This window comes from Oscarella lobularis, chromosome 2, assembly GCF_947507565.1.
Source record: "Oscarella lobularis chromosome 2, ooOscLobu1.1, whole genome shotgun sequence".
NCBI lineage: Eukaryota > Metazoa > Porifera > Homoscleromorpha > Homosclerophorida > Oscarellidae > Oscarella > Oscarella lobularis.
Window position 1 is genome coordinate 3,876,647 of NC_089176.1, and position 27,702 is coordinate 3,904,348.

A 27,702-nucleotide genomic window follows, 5' to 3' on the forward strand; every position below is an offset into this window, starting at 1 on the left:
GCGACGCTGCTGTCGAAGTTTCTCTGGCAGCGTAGCAGCCAGGTCCAGGACGCCTTGCGAGTCCTTTGAGCGGCAATCTTCCGGCATCACGCCTCCATCGAATGCTTCCCACGCGTGCGTACTACTGCGTAGTCGATGAGCGCTTTTATCGTTGCCATTCCGTTCAGAATCCGTTGGCTTCGTTGCTCGGCTCGGGCCCGTTTGCGTCGCCGAATCCCCACACGCTCGAACGACCCTCGTGCTTCTTCGGGGCAATCGCGCGACGAAAGCGAACTCGACGATCGAGCTTGAGCGTCGACGCGCGGCTCCGTTAGGAAAATTCGGACGCCCGTTGTAGGATGACGAGTTTGCTGAGATGTTTGAGCATGAAGCGGAGGGCGGACGACGTGCCATCGCGTCCGTAACGCGTCGTAGGAGGAACAGATCATGTCTACGCACCTGCAAACGGTTAGAACGAAAACTGTCGGAAATATTGACCCACGTCGTGTTCTTAGTTCTTTCGACAACGTCCCAAGTGACGAATTCTCAAACGGGGTTGACTCCGTTGCATTACGCGGCGCGAAAAAACGATTTGCTTATGATAAAGTGAGATAGATATCTGCTTACGTCATCCACGGGGTTATTGCGTTGAGTAGGTGTGTGTTGAAGTGGGGGGAAGTATGTGTAGTATCGAAGACAATAAGTCATTGTATCCGGAGAGAGTGACAACGGACAAAAAATGTTAGAAATACTTGAAGGAGGAGCGTATTGAGAGGAGTGCACTTATCAAGCAAAAGTGCGCAAAGGCACGCTATTATTTGCTATTGAATTATTGATTTTTATTTAAGGGTTTATTGAAGAAATCCGATCTGCATGAATCTGATTTGTCAACGGTTGATGACAACGGAGATACGCCTTTGATGGCCGCCTGCAAAGCGAACAAGTGATCGATCTCCTAGGCTGAGTTCTCCCATTAATTTATTGATTTTTAGACTTGATATGATTGAATTGTTTGCGAGTTTCTCGTCTCTATCGCTCAACGGTCAAAATATCAAAGTATTGGGTATGAATTTAACTAGTTTTTTTTAATTATTTGTTTGGTAGACTGGGAAGACTCCTTTGGCCATTTGCGCCGAACTCGGTCATTTGTCATGTCTCAAAAAATTAATCAAGTCACTACCATTATCTCATTTTTCTGCGCCTTTTTGATATGAATTGTTTTTAGGTTCCTTCGGGCAAGTGGGGCTCTCGATCTCTACAACGGATTTCAAATCAAAGATTTCAACATTCCGCGATACTTGCCACTTCACCACGCGTGCAAGAACGGTCACTTAGACTGCGTCGAAGAGATCCTACGTCACAGCGAAGGCCTAGTCGTTCGTCGTGATATTTTGGGGTAGAATTTTCTCGTAGACTTGGCGTTCGGATGAGGCGAGACGTATGGAACTGAACGACGATGATTTTTGAGAACGTTTAGATGATGACGTCTCTCGTTTCTTCGAGGGGCTGCAGTTCTTCACGCACGAACGCAGGAAATGAGTCAATAACCGTCTCATTTTCTCATTCCTGACCCCCAAGTAGCAGCTTGAAAGGATCAGCTAAATGAGACCCCACAATCGGACCATCTCTTCCCTGAAACGTCGGCGAATCTCGTAGCAGTCACGGTGTCACAGTAAAAGATTTCTAATACGCCATTGAGTCCGTTTTTCAGGCAACAGGCGCGTCGAAAAAAACTCAAAAGGGCTTCTTCTTTACGTTTCTATGTACTAAAATCGGTCTATTTGAACTTGATCGACAGCGAGGACGCCTTCACAGCGCCAGGTCAACGACTTCTGGTTGTTGTCACCCCTAGGAGCAGGCCTCCAAATAATATTAAGCCACATCCTGTGCGACCCTGCTCTCCCCTACTCATCGCACGGCTGCCTCGTCTCGCTTCTCGCCTGACGTTTGAAAGTACGAACCAGCGCAGATCCAATAAAGACGGGAGATTTCGTTGCGTGATGAGATGAGTCTTTTTGAAGCCCCTCTTGTTGGCGCGACTTCTTTTCCTTTATTTCTCACTTTGTTATTGGGTTAGTGTATGGTATTTGGTTGATTTCGTCAACGATAGTCGTCCGCTTATCTTTTGTAGGTGCTAGCGTCGCGCGTCTCGACGCTGCTGTGGCGTCGAGCGATTCTTCGAACAATGTCGTCACGTTAGCTTCCACCTCGTTACTCTTCTTTTAACAATTTCCGTTTTAGTGTTAACTGCACTAACCAGCTGGTACTCGTCAATTCAGTCGTATTGGCTTGCTGTACGAGCCACTGCAATTCGTCAAAGTGTTTATACTGTAATTATTATGAAATGACTTGGTTCATTTTGTTGCTTTTAGGTCGGCTCTTGACGTTGTTAGAACGGCGTGTCAGTACAGACGTTACTGCCAAGTGGTTGCGTCCAACGTCACTTTTGAAACGAATTGCACCGGAGAAATATTTTTGAATATTTCGTATGAATGTGTGGAAGGTGAGACGTGAAGAGTTGATTGCATGATGTGGCATGTATATGCACAGGTCTAAACGATGCCGTTCTTCCTCCATTTCTTCTACAAGTGAAGAAATCGTCTGCTAAACTCCGCTGGCATCCGACTAACCACCAAAGTATTCAAGAAACTCGCATTCAGAGGCGATATGTTCCCATGAGCCAACCATGTGCCGTTCCGGGATTTCTGTTTGAAGGTTTTGGCTACGTTCACCTTGCTCAAGATCAGTTCATTGGTGGCGAAGAGTTTAAGATAAAATTGTTTTTCCGGACGGCAAATCCGGACGGGATTCTATTTGCAGCATTTAAAAGCGACGCATCGTCGTACGTGTATCTTGCGCTCGTTGACGGTCAACTCAAATTTCATGTTCAATGTGAAGGCAACAATCATCAAAGCATAGGTAGTAAAACGTGGAACGACAATCGCTTTTACAGAGTAGAAGCAACGAAAACCAATGAAAGCATTATACTCCGAGTTTTTAATAGGAAACAACAGTTGGAGAAGTCTGAGAGTATGAATTGTGAGACGATTGTTGTCAATAACAGTTATGTTGGAGGACTACCCGCAGATCATGATGATAGTATACAGACGTTGATTCCAGACACAATTGGATTTATTGGTTGCATTAGGGTGGTGTTTCTCTACAAAAAGAGCGCAGAATTCAATTCATCGAAAGTTCAAAAGCTCGTTAATGTTGTTCAGGAGAACGGCGGCTGTCCACCGTCCGTTGAAAAAGCGATGCATTTTCGCGGATCTGGTTACGTGAAATTGAATTTATCTTCGTCTCAGATAAACGACCCACTTCACTTTCGCTTTCGAATTCGAACGAGTTGGCCAAATGGATTGCTTCTCGCCACATTCGGAAATATGAGCAAAGACTTTCTTTTCGTTGAAACGCGCGGCCGTGATGGAATCGATGTGAGATATAGAACGAACGAAGAACGAGTCAATGTTATTCGCGCGAACCGATGCGTCTTGTGCGACGGCTCATGGCATGAAATCGGTCTTTTGATTACCAACGAGTCTTTTACTGTAAGAATTGATAACGAAAAAAGCAAAGAACTTGCTCATACTATTAACGTCGGAGAGTTTGCTTCGGAAATTTTGCAAAATGTGTATCTTGGTGGAATGCCACAAAACAATCTGTCAGAGACGAGGCCAACTCCAGTAGAAGTAGCTTTGGGATTTGGCGTGGATGTCACCAGATACGGTGGTTGCTTGGCCGATTTTTCCGTGAACGAGACACCTATTGATGTCGTGAAGAAGAGAGAGGAGAGTGTAAACGTGAGTTTTGCTGGATGTCCCGACTTTCCTTGGAGCGGTCCAATGTGCGAAGAACAGTTGGTAGATATTAATTCGGCGAACAAAGAAGATAGCATCGTCACTGACACAAAGGTCGAAGCATTTACCGGTAGGTGATTCAACAAAGCGTTTGCCTTACTTGTACTTTATTCTCGAAATGTTAGAATACTTATATCGTGTCGTGGCGAACGTTTCCGGCGGTGGCGTTGTTTTTAGCGAATGGATAACTGTTCGCACTGGAAAAGACAGTAAGAGCAATTGTAGAGTGTGTGTTGTTTATTTCTCTTTTTTGAGATCTTGGATTCTAATGTTACAGGTTCGTCGAGTGGACGTTTCCTGCCACAAATTGACTACGACGGGATGAAGGCGACAATACGATGGGCTGGTCCGCCAACTGTTCTCAAGGACGACGACGAGTCATACGACATTTATATATTATACGCATGCACGGTCTGCTCAAACACCACGATTTCACCCTGTTATCACTGGAACATAGAGAACACAACTCTACCATATCAACTGTCTTCTGTGACACCCTCGACTATGTATACTGTCAAAATTAGTGCTTCTGTTTTGAACAGAAAAAAAAAGCTAACGTCGAATTTTAGTACTCCTGTGCAACGAAAAGGTGTCGTGCAGTTTCGCTTTTCTTTTCTTTACTTTAATTTTGAACTGTACAGCTCATTCGAACGTTTGTGAATGCAACAGAGACGAAAGAGAGTGCGATTTTTCGTTTGTTTACAACGAGAAAGAATGTTCAGGTTGGTCAAACGTTTCTTTCAACACGTCTTGGTGCTCGACAAAACCTGATGCAATCCAGACGACGCTAGAGTGGTCATCTAGCATTTGTCCTGGTAAGAGCAACAAAGGCAGTCGCAGTCGCAGCTCTGATTTATTTTTAGCCGCTGCATCCTTATTTAATCACATTTGTCCTTCGCCTTCTGCAAATTTTACAACGAATTCTTCACCATCAATAATAACATCGACAAAACCTTCCTCTTCTGTCACCCCGACGACAGGTTTTGCGACAAATTCTGTGCCATCAGCAATAACAAATTTTTCTAGAAACGAGTTCTGAGAGCAAATTCGATTATCTTTTTGTTGTGGGAATAGGGTGTGGGTGTGTGTTGGCCGTTGTAATAGCCGTTATTTTTCTTACAATTTATTGGAAGAAAAAACGAAAGCCAGCAACATCATCCAACAGAAATGGTAGGCAAGACAATAAAGACTCTTTTGTCACCTAAAATTATCATTTAGAAATGGAAATGAGAGCTGTTTGCTCTTCTCCTTTTGGCGAAGACAGAATGTACTCTAGCATCAAAGACTGTTTGCCGCCGCCGCCGCTACCGCCGCCAAATCAAGAAGTCCGCGACTGCAAAATTGATTGTCCTGAAAAGAATGGGAATACACCACCAGATGCAGTTGATTCACATTGTACGAAATCGTTAACCGTAGATATTGGAGTTACCACGGCGGTTGTTGAGAACGGCAAGAGTGACTACGAAGCTCCTATTCCGCGCGAGGAGACAAAAGAGGGCCTTACTGCGGTATCAGAATTGATCAGAAATTAAACAAGTCCGAGGATAAATTTTCATTTTAGGTTCATACTTCAGTCTTTTGGGAGCCGGCTAAAACGGAGAAATCTTTATATGATCAGCTCGCTGGAGCAAATGTTCGTTTGCTGAAAAGATCTGATATTCAACTAGAAATGGTTTTGGGCTCCGGGTAAGCTCCAATTTTTATTGCCTTACTTTCTTTCTCAATATTGTTTAGGCAATTTGGGACGGTTGAGAAGGGAGTGTGGAACAAGGCAAAGCAAACAGATTTTCTGGCTATTTATATTGAAAATTCGTTAATTAGGACATTGTCGTGGCGGTGAAAACATTGAAGTCGGAGACGGAAGAAGACAAGGTGAAGTTTCTTCGCGAAGCTGCAATTATGGGCCAGTTTGAGCACAAAAACGTCATAAAAATGCACGGGGTTGTGCTAAGTGGAAACCCGGTAATGTGAACGCTTCATTGCTAGTCCTGGCTTACTGGAATTTACTATTCAGATGATGATTGTCGTGGAAATTTTGCCAAAGGGAGATCTCAAAGAATTCTTGTCAACTTTAAGGTATTGGGACTGTATAACGAATGAATATTTTTTGACGCTTCTTTAGTTGTGACAAGGCTGCGCTCAAATCCAATTTGGCTGCTCGGTTTTTGCAGATGGCTCGTGACGTTGCAGCTGGAATGACTTATTTGGCAAGATTATCATTTGTTCACAGAGTAAGAATGTTTGCTTTTGTTTTGTCTTTTTGATTACCTTGATATTTCTATGTAGGACTTGGCGGCTAGAAACGTCTTATTGGACAAAAATCTCGTCTGCAAGATTGCTGATTTTGGATTGTCCAGAGATTTGGATGAAGAGAACTACTACATCCAATCTAAAAAGGGGCACATTCCAATTAGATGGACAGCACCAGAAGTAAATAACAACGTCAATTGACTTCATTTTAACCTCGCTGATAATTAGGCTATGCGATTGTTTAAATATTCATTGGCTAGCGACGTGTGGAGTTACGGAATTGTTCTATATGAAATCTGGGCGCTTGGTGAACGACCCTACGGCTACTTACCAAACAAAATGGTCGTTGAAAATTTGGAAATGGGCTTTCGACTTCCTCCACCTCCCGGCTGTCCTTACGCTATTTATGAATTGATGATTGAGTGCTGGTAATCACGCAATAATTGGTTTATCATGTACAGTATTTATTCTTCTTACAGGCATCCTGATTATCACAAGCGGCCTTCTTTTAATGCCATATCTACTCGCCTGTCAAAACCGGATGATGCTTTGCTGATCAATGAGGAGACAGAGGAGCCGATATCAGGAAAAATAGGCGATTGTTTGGAAGATTCGTGCCAAACGGCTTACTCGAAACTTCAGTCTATCTACAGATCTCAGTAGAAGAAAACTCCGTTCTATCGATTTTTTCTGTCTTTAGTTCTTTGCTTCTTAGAGATTGAAATATTATTAATACTCGCCCGTGTAGTACACATCCGGGCTTTCTAGTTGCATCACTCAGATTTACACTGCCAAAGATGTGGCCCGCGGGCGGCAGAAGTCTTTTGCGTCAATAACTGTCTCATTTTGTCCTCCTCCGGCCCCCCACGTCAGAGCATATGGCTTGAAAGGATCAAATTAATGAAGTCTCGTCCGGACCGCCTATGAATCCCGTAGCGGTGATTCTAGATACTCGGGGGAAATGCTCGTAACGGTAAGAATAAGTCCTCGACCTAAATTCGCCGTCCGTTGCCTTGAAAAACATCAACTTGGACTCAGGATCGACGAGGAGGAGGAGGAGACTCTTCACAGCGCGCCAGGTCAAAGAAGACTTCTGGTCGTTCTCAGTAGGCCTCCTCCACATATTACCTAAAATCAAGTAAGCCGCATCCTCTTCGTCCTCAGTAGGCCTACTCACCACTCGCCCGGCTGCCTCCTCTTCTTACCTCACATTTGCCCGTGAAAGCGACCTGAGATTTCGTTGAGAAATGACTCGTTTGAAAGCTCCTCTCGTCGCCATCATTTCTCTACCTTTATTTATCACTTTGTCAATGGGTGAGTGTGCGATATCGTCCAGTTGACACTAGTAGCGTCTTATCTTTCGCAGTTGCGAGCGTCACTTGTCTGAAAAGTGCGACGGCGTTGAGCGATTCCTCGAACAATATCGTCACGTTAGCTTCCACCTCTTTACTCTTCTTTTAATAATTTCCATTTTAGTGTTAGCTGCCATAACCAGCTGGTACTCGTCAATTCAGCCGTATTGGCTTGCTGTACGAGCCACTGCAATTCGTCAAAGTATTTAAACTGTAATTATTATGAAATGACTTGGTTCAATTTGTCTTAGTTCAGCTATTGACGTCGTTAGAACGGCGTGTCAGTACAGACGTTATTGCCAAGTGGTTGCGTCCAACGTCACTTTTGAAACGAATTGCACCGGAGAAATGTCTCTGAATATTTCCTATGAATGTGTGGCAGGTGAGAGTTGACAGCATGCAATGGTTTTACATGTCGTGTATGTGCACAGGTCTAAACGATACCGTCCTTCCTCCGGTTCTCCTTAATGTGGATATGTCATCTGTTCAACTCCGTTGGGATGCTAACCACCAAACTATTCAGAGGCGATATGTTCCCATGAGCCAACCCTGTGCTGTCCCGGGATTTCTATTTGAAGGTTTTGGCTACGTTCTTCTTGCTCAAGATCAGTTTATTGGCGGCAAAGCGTTTAAGATAAAATTATTTTTCCGGACCGCAAATCCGGACGGAATCCTATTAGCATCATTTAACAGCGACGCGTCATATGTCGTCTATCTTGCCCTCATTGACGGTCAACTCGAATTTGCTGTTAAATGTGACGGCGAAGCCCATCAAAGAATAAAAACTCATGCAAAGTGGAACGACAATCGCTTTTACGTAGTAGAAGCAAAGAAAACGAATCAAAACATTAGACTCGATGTTTTAACTGGCAACAGAACTAAGCTGTTCAGCTCTACTAGCATTAAGTGTGGCAAGACTGTTGTTGTTGATAACAGTTATGTTGGAGGACTACCCGCAGATTATGATGCCACTAGTATACAGACGTTTCCTCCAGACACAATTGGATTTATCGGCTGCATTAGGGTGATGTTTCTCCACGACAGCAGCGCAGCATTTAATTCATCAAAAATTCAAAAGCTCGTAAATGTTGTTCAGGAGAACGGCGGCTGTCCACCGTCCGTTGAAAAAGCGATGCATTTTCGCGGATCTGGTTACGTGAAACTACGTTTATGTTCAACTCAGATAAAAGACGAGCTTCACTTTGGCTTTCGAATTCGAACGAGTTGGCCAAATGGATTGCTCTTCGCCGCATTCGGAAATATGAGCAAAGACTTTCTTTTCGTTGAAACGCGCGGTCGTGATGGAATCGATGTGAGATATAGAACGAACGAAGAACGATTCAATATTATTCGCGCGAACCGATGTGTCTTGTGCGACGGCTCGTGGCATGAAATTCGTCTTTCAATTACCAACGAGTCTTTTACTGTAAGAGTTGATAACGAAGAAAGCGAAGAACTTGCTCATACTATTAACGTCAGAGAGTTTGCTTCGGAAATTTTGCAAAATGTGTATCTTGGTGGAATGCCGCAATACAATCTGTCAGAGGTAGAAGTGGCTTTGGGATTCGGCGTGAATGTCACCAGATACGGTGGTTGCTTGGCCGATTTTTCCGTGAACGAGACACTTATTGATGTCGTGAAGAAGAGAGAGGAGAGTGTAAACGTGAGTTTTGCTGGATGTCCCAACTTTCCTTGGAGCGGTCCAGTATGCAAAGATCGCTTGGTGGAGATTAACTCGGTGAACAAAGGAGATAGCACCGTCACTGATGCAGACGTGGAGGCATTTACCGGTAGGTAAAACGTTTTCCTTTACTTGTGCTATATTTTCGAAATGTTAGAATACTTATATCGTGTCGTGGCGAAGGTTTCCGGCGGTGGCGTTATTTTTAGCGAATGGATAACTGTTCGCACGGGAAACGACAGTAAGCGCAATGAAGACTGTCGTTTATTTTCTCTTTTTGAGATCTTGTATTCTAATGTTACAGGTTCTTCAAGTGGACGTTTCCGGCCAGAAATCGACTACGACGGGATGAAGGCGACAATACAATGGACAGGTCCGCCGACTGTTCTCAAGGACGACGATTCGTCGTACGACATTGACATATACACGTGCGCCGTCTGCCTAAACACAACAATATCGTCCTGTTATCACGTGGAGAACACAACTCTACCACATCAACTGAAACTGTCTTCTGAGGCATCCTTGGCTATGTATACTGTCAAAATTTCTGCTTCTGTTTTGAACCGAGCAAGAAGACTGACGTCCAACTTTAGCACTCCTGTTGTCACGAAACCAAAAGGTACTATAGTTTTGCTTCCTTTCTTTACTTCATTTCTTTTTAACTGTGTAGCTATTTCACGCGTTTGTGAATGCAACAAAGGCGAAGGCGTATTTTCTTTTGTTTGCAATAAGACGGAATATTCCGATTGCTTTTCTTTCAACACTTCTTCGTGCGAGACGATGCTGGAGCGGTCATCTAGCTTCTGTCTTGGTAAGAGTAACGACGCAACTCTATTCACTCATTTACAGATCTCATTTATTTTTAGCCGCGTCATCCTCATATAGTGACATTTGTCCTCCGCCTACTGTCTCCCCGACGACAGCTTTTGCAACGAATTCTTTGTCATCCATGTTAGCACTGAGTTCTTCGCCAGTACGTCCGTCTGCCGCTGTCAACTCGACGACAGGTTTGTAACGAACGTTTTGGCGCATCTGTAATAACGAACTATCTAGAAACCACTTCTTCGTTTGGACTACCCGACGCTTATCTTGTTGGAACGGGAATAGGATGCTTTTTGGTTGGGATAGGCTTTGGTTTTTTCTTCTATTGGAAGAAAAAAAGAGCACCAGCAGCATCATCTAATAGAAATGGTAGGCGAACAGAACTCTTTTGCTTTTTGTCACACCGCGGTCCGCACCGGTCTAAGTCACTCTTGTTTTATCATTTAGAAGTTCAAATGACGGCTGCCGTCTCTTCTCCTTTTGACGAAAAAGACATACTCCTTATTAGGAATGCCTGTTATTCTTTGCTACCGCCTTTGCCACCTCCGCTTCCACCGCCGAATGAAACAGTCTACTCTGAAATTGATTGCATCGAGAAGAGAGACGATGCACCGTTTGATGCAGTCAATTTAGAAAGTGAACAGTTTGCAAAATCCTTAACCTTAGATATGAGCGGTGTTGTAGTTAACACGGCAGATGTCAAGAACGACAAAATCGACTACGAATATCCTATTCCGGACGACGAGACTGAAATGGGCTTCACTGCGGTATCAGAATTTGATCAGACTATTAATTAACGAGTTTGGTGGTAAATTTGAAGTGTAGGCTTCTATTTCAGTCTTTTGGGAGCCGGCTAAAACGGAAAAGACATTACACAACCAGCTCGCTGAAGCAAAAGTCCGTTTGCTGAAAAGGTTCGATATTCAACTAGAAGTGGTTTTGGGTTCTTGGTAAGCTTGAATTTCATGTGTCTTGCTGCTTTCTCTCTCAATTCTGTTTAGTCAATTTGGAACGGTCGAGAAGGCAATTTGGACCAAAGTGAAGTGAAAGATTTTCCTGGCTAATTTATATAAAGATAGTTGCTTTAATTACTAGGACCAGGAATCAAGCGTTGTTGTGGCGGTGAAAACATTGAAGTCGGATACGGGAGAGAACAGGGTAAAGTTTTTTCGCGAAGCTGCAATTAGGAGCCAGTTTGAACACAATAACGTCATCAAAATGTACGGAGTCGTGCTGAGTGAATATCCGGTAATGAGACCGCGTTATTGTTGGTACCTTATTTAGAATTCGCTATATTCAGACAATGATTGTTATGGAAATGTTGCCAAAAGGAGATCTGATACAATTCTTGTTAGCTACGAGGTACCCTTGTCGCTTGCGACGTTATAATAAATTGATTTTGAACGCTTCGCATTGATTAGATATGAGAACGCTGCGCTCAAATCTAACTTGGCCGCTTGCCTTTTGCAGATGTCTCGTGACATTGCAGCTGGAATGACCTATTTGGCAGGATTATCATTTATTCACAGAGTAAAAATACTTGCGTAGTTTTATGTTAGTTCGTATTTTTATGTAGGACTTGGCGGCCAGAAACGTTTTTTTGGACAAAAATCTTGTCTGCAAGGTTAGTCTTTTTTCTTTTGTATCTGAAAAGATTCTATCCTAAGACGAAAATGTAAGATTGCTGATTTTGGATTGGCCAGAGATTTGGATGAAGAGAACTGCTACATGGGACAAATCTCGATTAGATGGACAGCTCCCGAAGTAAAAACAACGTCATATGACCTAATTAACCTTACTGCAGTATAATTAGGTTCTGAAATTTTTCAAATACTCGTTGGCTAGTGACGTGTGGAGTTATGGAGTCGTTTTATATGAAATCTGGTCTGTTGGTGAACGACCCTACGACTGCTTATCAAACAAAATGGTCGTTGAAAATGTGGAAATGGGTTATCGACTTCCTGCACCTCCTGGATGTCCTTACGCAATTTATGAACTGATGATTGAGTGCTGGTAATAACACGCTGGTTTATTTATATGTATATGTCATTTTCATTCTTTACAGGCATCCTGATTATCACAAACGGCCTTCTTTCAGTGTCATATCTACTTGTCTGTCAGAGCCGGATGATGCGTTGCTGATCAACGAGAAGACCTCGGAGCCTATATCAGGAAAAATAGGCGATTGTTCGGAAGATTCATGCCAACCGGCTTACTTGGACCTTCAGTGCGTCTACAAATCTCAATAGAAAGAAATCGGTTCTGTAAACTTTTCTGTTCCTTGGTTCTTTTGTTTTTAGAGATTGAAAAAAAAACAATCAATACTATCGCTCGTATCCGGGCTTTCTCGTTGCAGCGCATCCCATCCGAACTCGAATTTACGGCCGAAATTTGGCCTTCTGCGTCAATTGCTGTCTCAATCGTTCTCCTCTGGTCCTCCCGCGACAGTAGACGGCTTGAAAAGATCAAATTAATGAGACCGCATCAACGAACATTCTCTCCCCTGAACGGAATGACGCCTTTGGCTATAGCGGCGGACAGAGGCGACGTTCTCATGGTCGAAACGCTCGTTGCTCTTGCGGGCGCCGATCCCAATTTAGAGAATTCTCAAACGGGGTTGACTCCGTTGCATTACGCGGCGCGAAATGACGATTTGCTTATGATAAAGTGAGATAGATACGTCATCCACGGGGTTATTGAGTTGAATAGGTGTTTGTTGAAATGTGTGTAGTATTGAGGACAATAAGTCATTGTATCCGGAGAGAGTGACAAACGGACAAAAAATGTGAGAAATACTTGAAGGAGGAGCGTATTGAGAGGAGTGCACTTATCAAGCAAAAGTGTGCAAAGGTACGCTAATATAGAGTATTATTTGCTATTGAATTATTGATTTTTATTTAAGGGTTTATTGAAGAAATCCGATCTGCACGAATCTGATTTGTCGACGGTTGATGACAATGGAGATACGCCTTTGATGGCCGCCTGCAAAGCGAACAAGTGATCGATCTCCTAGGCTGAGTTCTCCCATTAATTTATTGATTTTTAGAGTTGATATGATTGAATTGTTTGCGAGTTTCTCGTCTCTATCGCTCAACGGTCAAAATATCAAAGTATTGGGTATGAATTTATCTAGGTTTTTTAATTATTTGTTTGGAAGACTCCTTTGGCCATTTGCGCCGAACTCGGTCATTTGTCATGTCTCAAAAAATTAATCAAGTCAATACCATTATCTCATTTTTCTGCTCCTTTTTGATATGAATTGTTTTTAGGTTCCTTCAGGCAAGTGGGGCATCAAAGCTTTCAACATTCCGCGATACTTGCCACGCGTGCAAGAACGGTCACTTAGACTGCGTCGAAGAGATCCTACGTCACAGCGAAGGCCTAGTCGTTCGTCGTGATATTGTGGGGGTAGAATTTTCTCGTAGACTTGGCGTTCTTTAGGGTTTAGATGAGGCGAGACGTATGGAACTGAACGACGATGATTTTTGAGAACGTTTAGATGATGACGTCTCTCGTTCTTCGAGGGGCTGCAGATTCGTGCCAAACGGCTTACTCGAAACTTCAGTCTATCTACAGATTTCAGTAGAAGAAAACTCCGTTCTATCGACTTTTTCTGTCTTAAGTTCTTTGCTTCTTAGAGATTGAAATATTATCAATACTCGTGTAGTACATTCTGTCGCATCCGGGCTTTGTAGTTACATCACTCACTGCCAAAGATGTGGCCCGCGGGCGGCAGAAGTCTTTTGCGTCAATAACTGTCTCATTTTGTCCTCCTCCGGCCCTCCCACGTCAGAGCATATGGCTTGAAAGGATCAAATTAATGAAGTCTCGTCCGGACCGCCTATGAATCCCGTAGCGGTGATTCTAGATACTCGGGGGAAATGCTCGTAACGGTAAGAATAAGTCCTCGACCTAAACTCGCCGTCCGTTGCCTCGAGGAGGAGGAGGAGACTCTTCACAGCGCGCCAGGTCAAAGAAGACTTCTGGTCGTTGTCAGTAGGCCTCCTCCACATATTACCTAAAATCAAGTAAGCCGCATCCTGTTCGTCCTCAGTAGGCCTACTCACCACACGCCCGGCTGCCTCGTCTTCTTACCTCACATTTGCCCGTGAAAGCGACCTGAGATTTCGTTGAGAAATGACTCGTTTGAAAGCTCCTCTCGTCGCCATCATTTCTCTACCTTTATTTATCACTTTGTCAATGGGTGAGTGTGCGATATAGTCCAGTCGACACTAGTAGCGTCTGATCTTTTGCAGTTGCGAGCGTCACTTGTCTGAAAAGTGCGACGGCGTTGAGCGATTCCTCGAACAATACCGTCGCGTTAGCTTACACATGCCTCCGTTACTCTCTTTTTAATACTTTGCCGTTTAGTATTATTGACTGTGCTAACCAGCTGGTAGACATCGAATCAGCTATACTAGATTGCCAGACGGCGCCGTGGGCGTTTCGTGGAAGCCACTGCGAATCGTCAAAGTATTCATATCGCAATTATAGAGAATGATGGGTTCACTTCGCGTTGTTTTAGTTTGGCTATTGACGTCGTTAGAACGGCGTGCCAGTACAGACGTTACTGTCAAGTGGTTGCGTCCAACGTCACTTTTGAAACGAATTGCACCGGAGAAATGTCTCTGAATATTTCGTATGAATGTGTGGCAGGTGAGAGTTGACAGCATGCAGTGGTTTTACATGTCGTGTATGTGCACAGGTCTAAACGATGCCGTCCTTCCTCCGGTTCTCCTTAATGTGGATAAGTCATCTGTTCAACTCCGTTGGGATGCTAACCACCAAACTATTCAGAGGCGATATGTTCCCATGAGCCAACCCTGTGCTGTCCCGGGATTTCTATTTGAAGGCTTTGGCTACGTTCTTCTTGCTCAAGATCAGTTTATTGGCGGCAAAGCGTTTAAGATAAAACTATTTTTCCGGACCGCAAATCCGGACGGAGTGCTATTTTCAGCATTTAAAAGTGACGAGTTGTCGGTGTATCTTGCACTCATCGAAGGTGAACTCGAATTTGCTGTTAAATGTGACGGCGAAGCCCATCAAAGAATAAAAACTCATGCAAAGTGGAACGACAATCGCTTTTACGTAGTAGAAGCAAAGAAAACAAATCAAAACATTAGACTCGATGTTTTAACTGGCAACAGAACTAATCTGTTCAAGAAAGTTACTAGTATTAAGTGTGGGAAGACTGTTGTTGATAACAGTTATGTTGGAGGACTACCCGCAGATTATGATGCCATTAGTATACAGACGCTGCTTCCGAACACAATTGGATTTATTGGCTGCATTAGGGTGATGTTTCTCCACGACAACAGCGCAGCATTTAATTCATCAAAAATTCAAAAGCTCGTTAATGTTGTTCAGGAGAACGGCGGCTGTCCACCGTCCTTTGAAAAAGCGATGCATTTTCGCGGATCTGGTTACGTGAAACTACGTTTATCTTCAACTCAGATAAAAGACGAGCTTCACTTTGGCTTTCGAATTCGAACGAGTTGGCCAAATGGATTGCTCTTCGCCGCATTCGGAAATATGAGCAAAGACTTTCTTTTCGTTGAAACGCGCGTCCGCGATGGAATCGATGTGAGATATGGAACGAACGAAGAACGATTCAATATTATTCGCGCGAACCGATGTGTCTTGTGCGACGGCTCGTGGCATGAAATTCGTCTTTCAATTACCAACGAGTCTTTTACTGTAAGAGTTGATAACAAAGAAAGCGAAGAACTTGCTCATACTATTAACGTCAGAGAGTTTGCTTCGGAAATTTTGCAAAATGTGTATGTTGGTGGACTGCCGCAATACGATCTGTCGGAGACGAGGCCAACTCCAGTAGAAGTGGCTTTGGGAATCGGCGTGAATGTGACCGGATACGGTGGTTGCTTGGCCGATTTTTCCGTGAACGAGATATTTATTGATGTCGTGAAGAAGAGAGAGGAGAGTGTAAAGGTGAGTTTTGCTGGATGTCCCAACTTTCCTTGGAGCGGTCCAGTATGCAAAGATCGCTTGGTGGAGATTAACTCGGTGAACAAAGAAGATAGCATCGTCACTGACACAAAGGTCGAAGCATTTACCGGTAGGTGATTCAACAGAACGTTTGCATTACTTGTGCTTTATTCATTTTAGAATACTTATATCGTGTCATGGTGAACGTTTCCGGCGGTGGCGTTGTTTTTAGCGAATGGATAACTGTTCGCACTGGAGACGACAGTAAGAGCAATGTAGACTGTGTCGTTTATTTTCTCTTTTTGAGATCTTGGATTCTAATGTTACAGGTTCTTCAAGTGGACGTTTCCGGCCAGAAATCGACTACGACGGGATGAAGGCGACAATACAATGGACAGGTCCGCCGACTGTTCTCAAGGACGACGAGTCGTACGACATTGACATATACACGTGCGCCGTCTGCCTAAACACAACGATCTCGCCCTGTTATCACGTAAAGAAGACAGCTCTACCACATCAACTGAAACTGTCTTCTGAGGCATCCTTGGCTATGTATACTGTCCAAATTAATGCTTCTGTTTTGAACCAAGCAAGAAGACTGACGTCCAACTTTAGCACTCCTGTTGTCACGAAACCAAAAGGTACTACTGTTTCGCTTCCTTTCTTTACTTCATTTCTTTTTAACTGTGTAGCTATTTCACGCGTTTGTGAATGCAACAAAGGCGAAGGCGTATTTTCTTTTGTTTGCAATAAGACGGAATATTCCGATTGCTTTTCTTTCAACACTTCTTCGTGCGAGACGATGCTGGAGCGGTCATCTAGCTTCTGTCTTGGTAAGAGTAACGACGCAACTCTATTCACTCATTTACAGATCTGATTTATTTTTTAGCGGCGTCATCCTCATATAGTGACATTTGTCCTCCGCCTACTGTCTCCCCGACGACAGCTTTTGCAACGAATTCTTTGTCATCTGTAATAACACTGAATTCTTTGCCTCTACGTCCGTCTGCTGTCTCCCCGACGACAGCCTTTGCAACGAATTCTTTGTCATCCATAATAACACCGAGTTCTTCGCCAACGCGTCCGTCTTCTGCTGTCAACTCGACGACAGGTTTTGCAACGAATTTCTTGTCATATCAGTGATAACGAACTATCTAGAAACTAGTTCTTCGTCAGGCAATCCAGTCGACACTAGTAGCGTCTTATCTTTTGCAGTTGCGGGCGTCACTTGTCTGAAAAGTGCGATGGCGTTAAACGATTCCCTGCACAATACCGTCGCGTTAGCTTACACATGCTTCCGTTACTCTTTTTTAATACTTTGCCATTTAGTATTATTGACTGTGCTGACCAGCTGGTAGACATCAAATCAGCTATACTAGCTTGCCAGACGGAGCCGCGGGCGTTTCGTGGAAGCCACTGCGAATCGTCAAAGTGTTTATATCGTAATTATAGAGAATAATGGGTTCACTTAGCGTTGTTTTAGTTTGGCTATATACGTCGTTAGAACGGCGTGTCAGTACAGACGTTACTGCCAAGTGGTTGCGTCCAACGTCACTTTTGAAACGAATTGCACCGGAGAAATGTCTCTGAATATTTCATATAAATGTGTTGCAGGTGAGAGTTGACAGCATGCAGTGGTTTTACATGTCGTATATGTGCACAGGTCTAAACGATACCGTCCTTCCTCCGGTCCTCTCTAATGTGGATAAGTCATCTGTTCAACTCCGTTGGGATGCTAACCACCAAACTATTCAGAGGCGATATGTTCCCATGAGCCAACCTTGTGCTGTTCCGGGATTTCTATTTGAAGGTTTTGGCTACGTTTTCCTTGCTCAAGATCAGTTTATTAGTAAAGAATTTGAGAAGATAAATTTGTTTTTCCGGACGACAAATCCAGATGGGATACTATTTGCAGCATTCCGAAAAGACTCTTCCTCGTCATATGTGTATCTTTCACTCATCAAAGGTGAACTCGAATTCGGTGTTAAATATGATGGCGAAGATCATCAAAGCATAAGAACTGAGAGAAAGTGGGACGACAATCGCTTTTACAGAGTAGAAGCACTGAGAACAGATAAAAAAATTATACTTCGCGTTTATTATGGCAGCGAAAGGCTGTTCATGGATACTGACATAACGAAGAAGGGCAGCAAGACTGTTGTTGTTGTTGATAACAGTTATGTTGGAGGATTACCTGCGAATGTCTTACTGAATTCCAGTCTAGCGACGTTGCTTCCAGACTCAATTGGATTTATTGGCTGCATTAGGGTGATGTTTCTCCACGACAAAAATGCAGCATTTAATTCATCGAAAGTTCAAAAGCTCGTTAATGTTGTTCAGGAGAACGGCGGCTGTCCACCGTCCGTTGAAAAAGCGATGCATTTTCGCGGATCTGGTTACGTGAAACTACGTTTATTTTCAACTCAGATAAAAGACGAGCTTCACTTTGGCTTTCGAATTCGAACGAGTTGGCCAAATGGATTGCTCTTCGCCGCATTCGGAAATATGAGCAAAGACTTTCTTTTCGTTGAAACGCGCGGCCGCGATGGAATCGTTGTGAGATATAGAACGAACGAAGAACGAGTCAATATTATTCGCGCGAACCGATGTGTCTTGTGCGACGGCTCATGGCATGAAATCGGTCTTTCAATTACCGACAAGTTTTTTGTTGTGAAAGTTGATAACGCAGAAGACGAAGAAATTGCTCATACTATCAGTGTCGACGAGTTTGCTTCGGAAATATTGCAAAATGTGTATGTTGGTGGACTGCCGCAATACGATCTGTCGGAGACGAGGCCAACTCCAGTAGAAGTGGCTTTGGGAATCGGCGTGAATGTGAACGGATACGGTGGTTGCTTGGCCGATTTTTCCGTGAACGAGACACTTATTGATGTCGTGAAGAAGAGAGAGGAGAGTGTAAAGGTGAGTTTTGCTGGATGTCCCAACTTTCCTTGGAGCGGTCCAATATGCAAAGATCGCTTGGTGGAGATTAACTCGGTGAACAAAGAAGATAGCATCGTCACTGACACAAAGGTCGAAGCATTTACCGGTAGGTGATTCAACAGAACGTTTGCATTACTTGTGCTTTATTCATTTTAGAATACTTATATCGTGTCATGGTGAACGTTTCCGGCGGTGGCGTTATTTTCAGCGAATGGATAACTGTTCGCACGGGAAACGACAGTAAGAGCAATGTAGACTGTGTCGTTTATCTTCTCTTTTGAGAGCTTGGATTCTAATGTTACAGGTTCTTCAAGTGGACGTTTCCGGCCAGAAATCGACCACGACGGGATGAAGGCGACAATACAATGGACAGGTCCGCCGACTGTTCTCAAGGACGACGAGTCGTCGTACGACATTGACATATACACGTGCGCCGTCTGCTTAAACGCAACCATCTCGTCCTGTTCGAAGAGAGAAGTGAACACAGCTTTACCATATCAACTGTCTCCTGTAGCACCCTCGACTGTGTATACTGTCCAAATTAGGGCTTCTGTTTTGAACCGAGCAAGAAGTCTAGCGTCAAAATTTAGCACTCCTGTTGTCACGCAGGAAACAGAAGGTGCCGTACAGTTTTGGTTTCCTTTTTTATGATTTACTTTTGAACTGTGTAGCTCGTTCGTACGTTTGTGAATGCAGCAAAGGCGAAAGCGAATGTGTTTTTTCTTTTGTTTACAACGAGACGGAATATTCCGGTTGCTTTTCATTCAACGCTTCTTTGTGCTCAACAAAACCTGAGACAATGCTGGAGTGGTCATCTAGCTTCTGTCCCAGTAAGAGTATAACAAACGCAACTCCATTCACTCATTTACAGATCTGATTTATATTTTAGCCGCGTCATCCTCATATAGTGACATTTGTCCTCCGCCTGCTGTCACCCCGACGACAGGTTTTGCAACGAATTGTAATTTCTTGCCATATTAGTAATAACGAACTATCTAGATACTAGTGTGAGTTCTTCGGCAGTGCTAGGCGACGGTTATATTGCTGTAACGGGAATTGGAGGCTTTTTGGTTGTGATAGTCGTCGGTTTTTTCTTCTATTGGAAGAAAAAAAGAGAACCAGCAACGTCATCGAACAGAAATGGTAGGCAAACAAGATTGCTTTGCCTTTTGTTACCTGTATTGTTTTATCGTTTAGAAATGCAAATGAAAACTACTTTCCCTTCTCCTTTTGGCGAAGACAAAATTTACGCTGATATCAATGATTGTTTGCCGCCGCGGCTTCCACCACCGAATCAAGAAGTCTGCAAGTGCATAATTGATTGCACCGAAAAGAGCGACAATACACCGCTAGATGCAGTCGATCCAGAGGGTGAACATTTTGCGAAATCGGTAACCGTAGATGTGAGCGGTGTTGGAGTTACCACGGCGGTTGTTGAGAACAACAAAAACGACTACGAAGATCCTATTCAACACCAGACTAAACCGAGCTTCACTACGGTATCAGAAGTGATGAGAAATAAATGAATTTGGTAGTAAATTTCTAATTTAGGCTTCTACTTCAGTCTTTTGGGAGCCGTCCAAAACGGAGGAGACTTTATGTGCTCAGCTCGCTGAAGCAAGAGTTCGTTTGCTAAAAAGGTCCGATATTCAACTAGAAATGGTTTTAGGTTCCGGGTAAGCTCGAATTTTCGTGTTTCTCGCTTTCTCTCTCAATTCTGTTTAGGCAATTTGGGACGGTTGAGAAGGGAACTTGGAATAAGGTGAAGCGAACACATTTTTCTGGCTAATTTATATATAAATTGTTGTTTTAATTAGGACGAGGGATCAAGCGTCGTGGCGGTGAAAACATTAAAGTCGGAGAAGGAAGAGAACAGGGTGAAGTTTCTTCGCGAAGCTGCAATTATGGGCCAATTTGAGCACAGTAACGTCGTAAAAATGTACGGGGTTGTGCTAAGTGAAAGCCCGGTAATGTGACCGCTTCATTTTATTCCATTACTGGAATGTGCTATTCAGATGATGATTATTGTGGAAATTTTGCCAAAGGGAGATCTGAAAGAATTCTTGTCAACTACAAGGTACCCATGTTGCTTGTGACGTTATAATAAATAGATTTGAACGCTCCTTATTAATTAGATGTGACGAAGCTGCGCTCAAATCCGATTTGGCCGCTCCCTTTTTGCAGATGTCTCGTGACATTGCAGCTGGAATGACTTATTTGGCAGGATTATCTTTTATTCACAGAGTAAGAATGTTTGCTGTGTTTTTCGGTTACTTGATATTTTGTGTAGGACTTGGCGGCTAGAAACGTTTTATTGGACAAAAATCTCGTTTGCAAGGTTAGACGTTTTTACATCAATAGTGTTCTATTCTAAGATGGAAACGTCAGATTGCTGATTTTGGATTGGCCAGAGATTTGAATGAAAAGAACTACTACATAAAATCTCAAAAGGGGCACATCCCGATTAGATGGACAGCTCCAGAAGTAAATTACAACGTCAATTGATCTCATTAAACCTATTAATGATTAGGCTCTAAACTTTTTCAAATACTCGTTGGCTAGCGACGTGTGGAGTTACGGAATTGTTCTGTATGAAATCTGGGCGCTTGGCGAACGACCCTACGGCTACGTACCAAACAAAATGGTCGTTCAAAATTTGGAAATAGGCTTTCGACTTCCTCCACCTCCTGGCTGTCCTTACGCTATTTATGAATTGATGATTGAGTGCTGGTAAATCACGCAACAATTGGTTTATTGTGTCTTTATTTTTGTTTTCTCACAGGCATCCTGATTATCACAAGCGGCCTGCTTTTAGTGCCATATTCACTCGCTTGTCGAAGCCGGATGATGCATTGCTGATCAACGAGGAGACCTCGGAGCCTATAGCAGGAAAAATAGGCGATTGCTTGGAAGATTCGTGCCAAACAGCTTACTCGAACCTTCAGTCCGTCTACAGATCTCAGTGGAAGAACACTTAGAGACGTGTTCTAGATCTTGGCAAGTGGTTCTATTGACTTTGTCTGTCTTTAGATTGAAATCGTGCAATAAACAACAGAGGAATATTAAAAAATAGTTTCACATGGAAAATAAACGACGCAACTGTCGAAGTTTCTCTGGCGGCGTATCAGGGCTCGTCAACTCGCCTCGCAAGTCCTCCTTCATTTGAGCGGCGATCTTCTCCTGATTACTAGTCTCGTTGCTCAAAACGAAGAGCAGCTTTGTTAGCGCCGCTTCGGTCGTCATATCATAACCGCTTATGAATCCGGCGTCCTTCATCGCATTTCCCGTTTCGTACGCCTCCAAATTGACGCTTCCGGATAGGCACTGCGTGACGTCGACAAGCGTCACGCCTCGATCATGCGCAGTCTTGAAAACGCGCATAAGCGCTTTGTCGTTACTCGGCCCGTTTCCAACGCCGAATCCTTGCGCGACGAGGCCGCGAAGCGGCTCGGCGAGCATGCTACGAACAACAGTGGCGTCTATACCCGGAAAGAAGCGCATGACGCTGATCGCCATCTTGGAATCGACGCGTTCCAAGACAAAGTCTTCAGTCGGACGCAATCGAAGCAATTCGTCGACGATATCGATATCGACGCCAATGCGACCAATCGGGGGAAAATTAGGCGACTCGAAAGCGTTCAAACTCGTCGAATTCGCCTTCGTAGCGCGATTTCCCCGAAGAAGCACGTTGCCAAACACGAGGGTCACTTCCGGTATGCGGGCACTGTATTGTTGACATATCTGCAACGACGCGACGAGATTCGTTCGCGCGTCGTTGCGCGGCTCCATTAGGGAGATTTGAGCGCCCGTTAGGATGACGAGTTTGCCGAGGTTTTTGAGCATGAAACTGAGGGCGGACGACGTGTAGGCCATCGTGTCCGTACCGTGGAGAATGAGAAAAGCGTCGTAGGAGGCGTAGTTCGTAAAGATATCGTTGGCTATGCGCACCTGCAAAGAATATATTGAAAAGAGAGTTATTACTGTCTATTGTGGCCTTAGAAAAATAGTGACCACAATAGATTGTGTTGTATATATCTCTTTTCTTTATGTTCTCCTGACCCAATCGCTTGGAATCATGTTCGATGAGTCGACGAGCGGCCAGTATTCTTTGAGTTTGTACTTCGGCATGCTCGAATCGTTCATCTCCGGCATCGTTTCGAGCATCGATTCGAGCCAACCGGCTTTCGGTTCCAAGTAACCCGTTTCGGGATTCTTCCACATGCCTATCGTGCCGCCCGTGTGAATCATTAGAACGTTTTTCCTCTCTCGACAACCGGCGAGAGTCGTTTCGACTGCGAATCGCTTCGTTCGAGAAGGAGATTCCATCACACGCGTAAAGTGGGTGTTGTCTTGTACTACGGTGACGTCACGGTGATAACGCGCGCGCCTATATTTCGTGCATGCATCATTCAACAAGTTCACATCAAAGCAACAAGGTCAGTTACTGAGTCGATAGTCGGTACATCGTATTTTCAAAAGCAACGCGTCATTTCGCGTAGGATATTCCGGTAGCACGCACGTAAACGGCCCTTTCTCTTTTCCCCGAGGCTCCAAGAACTTCGGATGGTCAACGAACACAGAATAGCACGCGAATACTTTCTCGTCAGTCTTCACTTCCATTTGGATACGCGTCAATGGCTCCTTGAAGTAGAAACACGGCGTGACGAAGAATGAACCCGGTTGAAGAGGTTTGGTGAGGATGTTGCTGAGCACTAGATACATATTCCCTCGCGCGTCTCTTCGCAAGTCGATTCGCAAGCGAAATTCCTGATTTTTGAAGTGAAATATTCGACTCAGAATGACGCGTGGATTTTCTTCGTCCAGACACTTGGACCAGTTTTCGATGGCCCAAAGGAATGTGACTTCCGGGTCCAGTTCCGTTTGGATGTGAGCTTCGAGTGAGACGGCTTTTTCGTTTAGGACTTTGAGGTCTCTTGCGAGGAGATGCATGTGTCTAGGCAAATCTTTGTGAAGATGCTGCCCCATTGCTTCACGTATACACTAAGGTTTAATTTTAATTAAGAAAATCCTGGGATTTATTTATTTATTTTACCTTCACTGGGCAGCCTACGTGGGAAAATTTGCATTGTATTTCGACTTTGGGGCAGTCTCCTTTTATCCCTTTACCGCAATGAATTTTGAGCTGGAATTTAATTGCTTTGACGTTACTTAATGAAACCTGTTTTCTTACTCTTTCTCTAAGCATTTCTTGACTGCAAAGTGGGCATTTGACTGCCAATTTATCACAGTACTTCTCCTTGTGAGCCTGAGAAAATCTCTCAAAGAATGACGCCTTCCCCAAGGCGTTGGGCCCTACCTGTTTGTAGTGGTAGTAGGTCATCTCTTTTTGACAGAAATGACAGGTTATGATACGGTTTGCACAGATGTTTTTCACGTGATGCCTCATCTCTGTGCGCTGTATCATTTCGCCGCATTTCTGTGGGCAGATTTCTTTTCCGTGGCGACATTCTTTCAAATGTTCCTAATAGGATTTAATATTTAATTTAATTTGTCTAATTCTTTTGTTTGCCTTGAGGTTTTCGAGTTCGATTTTCTTCTTACATCCGGACTCGATACATTTCACTTTTAATTGAAGAATCTTTTTCTTTGTCATTTGATCAGGAAACACCTGGAAGTTAGTGAGGACAGTAAAAAGTATCTAAGATCTACTGATTTCGTCACTTTATTCACGCTCTGCTTCTGCCTATCTTCCGGGCATTCGAATATCCCGTTTTTCCTAATGTTTACATAGAGTCTTAGTACATTGACGTTTGTTTACGTTTACTTAGGAAGCCGCTCAAAGCATCGCTTGCACAATAAGTGGCCACACGGTGTCTGAAGAGGACTCTTAGGCACTTCCAAGCAGACAGGACATCGGAAGTCATCATCCGGACAATCTACGAACAACTCATCGCCGTATCCTGCGCAATCGTCGTCTTCGGGCGACACTGCAGGTGCAGGAGTATCGCCTTCGACAAGCGGACGCTTCTCGAATAAATTTTCGGGCGGCAGGTCAACGATTTGAGCAGACAGAACTTTGGAATCCATATTGGCAACATCCGGGTAAAGACAAATAACGCACATTACAAAAAAAACCACGTGGTCCTCAAAGTCTCCACCGAGAAGAAGTCAGTACCCCCTCGCTTTGACAAGACGGCGCATACGACGCAACTGGTCGACCGGCGTATCGGGACTGGTCAACTCGCCTCTCAAATCAGCCTTCATCATCGCTTCGATGACCGCCGGATCCGTCTCGCTGCTCAAAACGTAGAACAACTTGGTCAACGCCCCTTCGGTGGTCAAATCATATCCGCTTATGAATCCAGCGTCCTTCATCGCATTTCCCGTCTCGTACGTCTCCAAATTGACGCTTCCAGTAAAACACTGCGTGACGTCAATGAGCGTTGCACCGCGATCGTGCGCCGCTTTAAAAGTGGCCATGAGCGCTGTGTCGTTGCTCGGCCCGTTGCCGACGCCGAAACCCTGGGCAACGAAGCCAATGAGGGGCGGGGCTAGAATGCCGGATGTGACTTCGGCTTTCATGCCGGGGAAGAAACGCATGATGCCGATGTCGAGTTCCGGGTTGATTTGCTCCAAGACTAGGGTTTCGGTTGGCTTTGGGAGGAGAAGTTCTTCGACGATGTCGATTTCGACGTCGATGTTGCCGATTGGGGGGAAATTGGGCGATTCGAAGGCGGCGAGTTCCGTTGAATTCGCCTTCGTTGCGCGATTTCCGCGGAGTAGAACGTGGGCAAAGAGAAGGGTTACTTCCGGTATGAGGGCGGCGTAGTTTTGGCATATTTCCATGGATGCGATGAGGTTCATTCGAGCGTCGTTTCGCGGTTCCATGAGCGGTATTTGTGAGCCGGTTATGATGACGAGTTTTCCGAGGTGTTTGAGCATGAAGCTGAGAGCCGACGCCGTGTAGGCCATCGTGTCTGTGCCGTGGAGAATGACGAAGGCGTCATAGGAGGCGTACTTCGTGAAAATGTCCGTGGCTATCCTCAGCTAAAAAGGTAATAATAAGATGTATGGATTTGTCACGCCAGGGTCTTGTTTTCTCAGGTAACCCGTTTTTAGTTAATTAGGTATCAAAATCTAAGGTTCTACTTCTATCTTCTTTACCCAAAAAGGTCATAATCTCCTTATGAATTCATCACGTTAGGGTCTCTTGTTTTCTCAGGTAATTATGAGCGGATCTTCTCACTCAAAATCACCTCGCATCTAAGGTACTACTTTACCCAATCGCTAGGCTTCATGTTGGACGAGTCGAGCAGAGGCCAATACTCTACGAGGTCGTAGGTAGGCATGCTTTCAAGACTCAATTCTGGCATGCCATCCAGCAGATGTTGGAGCCAGCCTTCCTTCGGTTGGAAGTAGCCCGTGTCCGGATTCAGCCACATACCAATAGTTCCACCAGTGTGGATCATTAGCACGTGCTTTCTCGGAGGATTGAGCTCCTTGCCGCCGGTGAGTTGTCGCTTGACTCGAGGACACTCCATCAGACGAAGCAAGGCGAGTATACGTGCAAAAATCCAAAGCGCGTGCGTGAAGTCACTATATTAGATTGGCACTGTACAACGCCCTATGATGTAAGTTTAGATAGGGAACCACACCTAACAACGTTGCTGTAACTTATAGCTTTTTATCAATAGTCGTATGTACCTGTCAATGTGACTAAATGGCATGCTTAGGTAACTGTCTCGATCCCTTGAGGCTACTATTTTAGAACAGGTTTATAATAAAACAGACTTGATAGTGACATATATGCACGTCATGCATATGTAGACGCTCACCGTGACAGGCATGACTGTTGATGTGTTCCCGCACTAGAAAAGAGGTTGTTCTGAAATAGTGCCTTCTTAGAGGTTACTATTCTAACACAAGGACTAATTAGAACAAGTAGTTTTCGCCAAATTGGTGTGACAGGACATCCTAATCACAAAGTAGAAGGTTTACGCCGATTCTTTGCTGATTAATTAAGTTACAGCAACGTTCTAAACTTCGTTTGTACTGCGCAAGCACCTTACATCATAGGGCGTTTCTGTTTAGAATAGTGCCAATCTAGAATCCACTCCCAGCGCTAATTATGTGTGCGTCGCTGTTTTGCCGCCTCTCTCCTGTTGTTGACAAGTTGCTCGCGGAACGCGCGCGTCTCCAAGGCGATCCTCGTTCGTAAATTCACAAAGAGGGGACCTCGATGCCAGATGACAAAGACAAATCTCTGGACGCTTCGGCAAAGTACATCGAAGTGCAGCGCACGTGTCTCAAGCGTCAAGCGGCCGTCCAACGTCAATCGAAAACGCTCGAGCGAAATCTCGCGCTCAACGTCGCGCACTACGATCTCGTTCAGGGGCAAACCGAGCGACGAATGTTTCAAGAACAGAAGCGAATTGTTGATCTGTGTTTGGCTATACCGTCCGGATATAAGGAGGAAGCGAAGCGGCGAATTGAACAGCACTCGCGTTATTATAAGAGCTGTCATATGAAACAGACGTCGGCTAGACGATTCAATGACTTGCCTCCTGTTCAGACGACGTTTAATCGGTTTTTGACTATCAAGTCTCTCACTGCGCCGAAGCCTAAAGCAAAGCGAAAATTGTCCTTAGTGAGACCGTCCTACGCTGAGTGGAAGCGACTGCATCCTCCAGAGCCAGAAAATAAGAAAAAAAAGAAAAAGTTCCCATGACACATATTTATTCAGTCGGTCAGTGAAGGGCTTCTGCAAATTCTTTTCTGACTCTATGCCGAAGAGCTAGGAGTTTGAAATGAAATTTCATTTTTTTGGTTTTTTTTATTCAGGCGGCTCGCGCACGCTAGTACGCGCCTTTTTTCCAAGATGGCGAACGCAGGGAACCTCGTGCTTACC

General features: G+C 44.3%; 6 protein-coding genes across 14 annotated transcripts; 3 read left to right on the forward strand and 3 right to left on the reverse strand.

The window, feature by feature from the left end:
- Nucleotides 1–130: 130 nt before the first annotated feature.
- Nucleotides 131–6,856, forward strand: LOC136183746 (uncharacterized). Its single transcript, XM_065970490.1, has 25 exons — nucleotides 131–447; nucleotides 495–585; nucleotides 636–785; nucleotides 828–922; nucleotides 972–1,035; nucleotides 1,084–1,151; nucleotides 1,205–2,051; nucleotides 2,111–2,174; nucleotides 2,221–2,298; nucleotides 2,352–2,482; nucleotides 2,530–3,909; nucleotides 3,965–4,048; nucleotides 4,117–4,428; nucleotides 4,481–4,654; nucleotides 4,703–4,819; nucleotides 4,866–5,009; nucleotides 5,058–5,347; nucleotides 5,401–5,525; nucleotides 5,574–5,610; nucleotides 5,661–5,801; nucleotides 5,854–5,915; nucleotides 5,962–6,070; nucleotides 6,126–6,269; nucleotides 6,318–6,517; nucleotides 6,569–6,856. Exons 7-25 carry the CDS (start codon nucleotides 1,985–1,987, stop codon nucleotides 6,750–6,752), a joined length of 3,843 nt encoding a protein of 1,280 aa, XP_065826562.1. The 5' UTR covers nucleotides 131–447; nucleotides 495–585; nucleotides 636–785; nucleotides 828–922; nucleotides 972–1,035; nucleotides 1,084–1,151; nucleotides 1,205–1,984; the 3' UTR covers nucleotides 6,753–6,856.
- A 31-nt stretch (nucleotides 6,857–6,887) lies between these two features.
- Nucleotides 6,888–13,602, forward strand: LOC136183745 (uncharacterized). Of its 2 annotated transcripts, none has more exons than XM_065970489.1 (26): nucleotides 6,888–7,062; nucleotides 7,128–7,195; nucleotides 7,257–7,403; nucleotides 7,456–7,519; nucleotides 7,566–7,643; nucleotides 7,693–7,823; nucleotides 7,873–9,231; nucleotides 9,280–9,363; nucleotides 9,427–9,741; nucleotides 9,793–9,933; nucleotides 9,989–10,129; nucleotides 10,176–10,580; nucleotides 10,629–10,711; nucleotides 10,770–10,894; nucleotides 10,946–10,982; nucleotides 11,040–11,192; nucleotides 11,245–11,306; nucleotides 11,366–11,474; nucleotides 11,521–11,568; nucleotides 11,625–11,708; nucleotides 11,758–11,957; nucleotides 12,010–12,611; nucleotides 12,676–12,794; nucleotides 12,847–12,941; nucleotides 12,991–13,160; nucleotides 13,214–13,602. In XM_065970489.1, exons 3-22 carry the CDS (start codon nucleotides 7,337–7,339, stop codon nucleotides 12,191–12,193), a joined length of 3,870 nt encoding a protein of 1,289 aa, XP_065826561.1. In that variant the 5' UTR covers nucleotides 6,888–7,062; nucleotides 7,128–7,195; nucleotides 7,257–7,336; the 3' UTR covers nucleotides 12,194–12,611; nucleotides 12,676–12,794; nucleotides 12,847–12,941; nucleotides 12,991–13,160; nucleotides 13,214–13,602. The 2 variants fall into 2 exon arrangements, with proteins under 2 accessions (XP_065826561.1, XP_065826560.1); XM_065970488.1 differs by having other exon boundaries at nucleotides 6,889–7,062; nucleotides 7,254–7,403.
- Nucleotides 13,603–13,653: 51 nt separating this feature from the next.
- On the forward strand, nucleotides 13,654–24,517 carry LOC136183777 (uncharacterized). 8 transcript variants are annotated; one of them, XR_010669237.1, is made up of 31 exons: nucleotides 13,654–13,936; nucleotides 13,999–14,148; nucleotides 14,201–14,264; nucleotides 14,316–14,417; nucleotides 14,470–14,600; nucleotides 14,650–16,020; nucleotides 16,071–16,154; nucleotides 16,220–16,531; nucleotides 16,583–16,723; nucleotides 16,780–17,001; nucleotides 17,049–17,169; nucleotides 17,220–17,321; nucleotides 17,374–17,504; nucleotides 17,554–18,939; nucleotides 18,990–19,073; nucleotides 19,138–19,452; nucleotides 19,505–19,663; nucleotides 19,723–19,779; nucleotides 19,833–19,976; nucleotides 20,031–20,332; nucleotides 20,385–20,509; nucleotides 20,559–20,595; nucleotides 20,651–20,800; nucleotides 20,849–20,910; nucleotides 20,969–21,077; nucleotides 21,124–21,171; nucleotides 21,222–21,317; nucleotides 21,364–21,563; nucleotides 21,616–23,269; nucleotides 23,333–23,839; nucleotides 23,900–24,517. XR_010669237.1 is itself a non-coding variant. In XM_065970528.1 (29 exons), the coding sequence occupies exons 2-29, from the start codon at nucleotides 14,082–14,084 to the stop codon at nucleotides 21,809–21,811; spliced, it is 6,318 nt and encodes a 2,105-aa protein (XP_065826600.1). In that variant the 5' UTR covers nucleotides 13,654–13,936; nucleotides 13,999–14,081; the 3' UTR covers nucleotides 21,812–24,517. The 8 variants fall into 8 exon arrangements, 1 of the variants encoding a protein (XP_065826600.1); XR_010669240.1 differs by having other exon boundaries at nucleotides 23,381–23,839; XR_010669235.1 differs by having other exon boundaries at nucleotides 13,654–13,940; nucleotides 21,616–23,839.
- On the reverse strand, nucleotides 21,798–23,193 carry LOC136183781 (L-asparaginase 1-like). The gene is made up of 2 exons (XM_065970531.1): nucleotides 22,893–23,193; nucleotides 21,798–22,781 (listed from the first exon to the last, which is right to left on the reverse strand). Exons 1-2 carry the CDS (start codon nucleotides 23,157–23,159, stop codon nucleotides 21,909–21,911), a joined length of 1,140 nt encoding a protein of 379 aa, XP_065826603.1. The 5' UTR covers nucleotides 23,160–23,193; the 3' UTR covers nucleotides 21,798–21,908.
- LOC136183778 (TNF receptor-associated factor 6-like) lies at nucleotides 23,207–24,917 on the reverse strand. Its single transcript, XM_065970529.1, has 7 exons — nucleotides 24,619–24,917; nucleotides 24,516–24,570; nucleotides 24,364–24,462; nucleotides 24,151–24,315; nucleotides 24,025–24,099; nucleotides 23,887–23,976; nucleotides 23,207–23,834 (listed from the first exon to the last, which is right to left on the reverse strand). Exons 1-7 carry the CDS (start codon nucleotides 24,915–24,917, stop codon nucleotides 23,271–23,273), a joined length of 1,347 nt encoding a protein of 448 aa, XP_065826601.1. The 3' UTR covers nucleotides 23,207–23,270.
- Nucleotides 24,854–26,366, reverse strand: LOC136183779 (L-asparaginase 1-like). Its single transcript, XM_065970530.1, has 2 exons — nucleotides 26,075–26,366; nucleotides 24,854–25,841 (listed from the first exon to the last, which is right to left on the reverse strand). The coding sequence occupies exons 1-2, from the start codon at nucleotides 26,333–26,335 to the stop codon at nucleotides 24,963–24,965; spliced, it is 1,140 nt and encodes a 379-aa protein (XP_065826602.1). The 5' UTR covers nucleotides 26,336–26,366; the 3' UTR covers nucleotides 24,854–24,962.
- Between the last annotated feature and the right edge of the window lie 1,336 nt (nucleotides 26,367–27,702).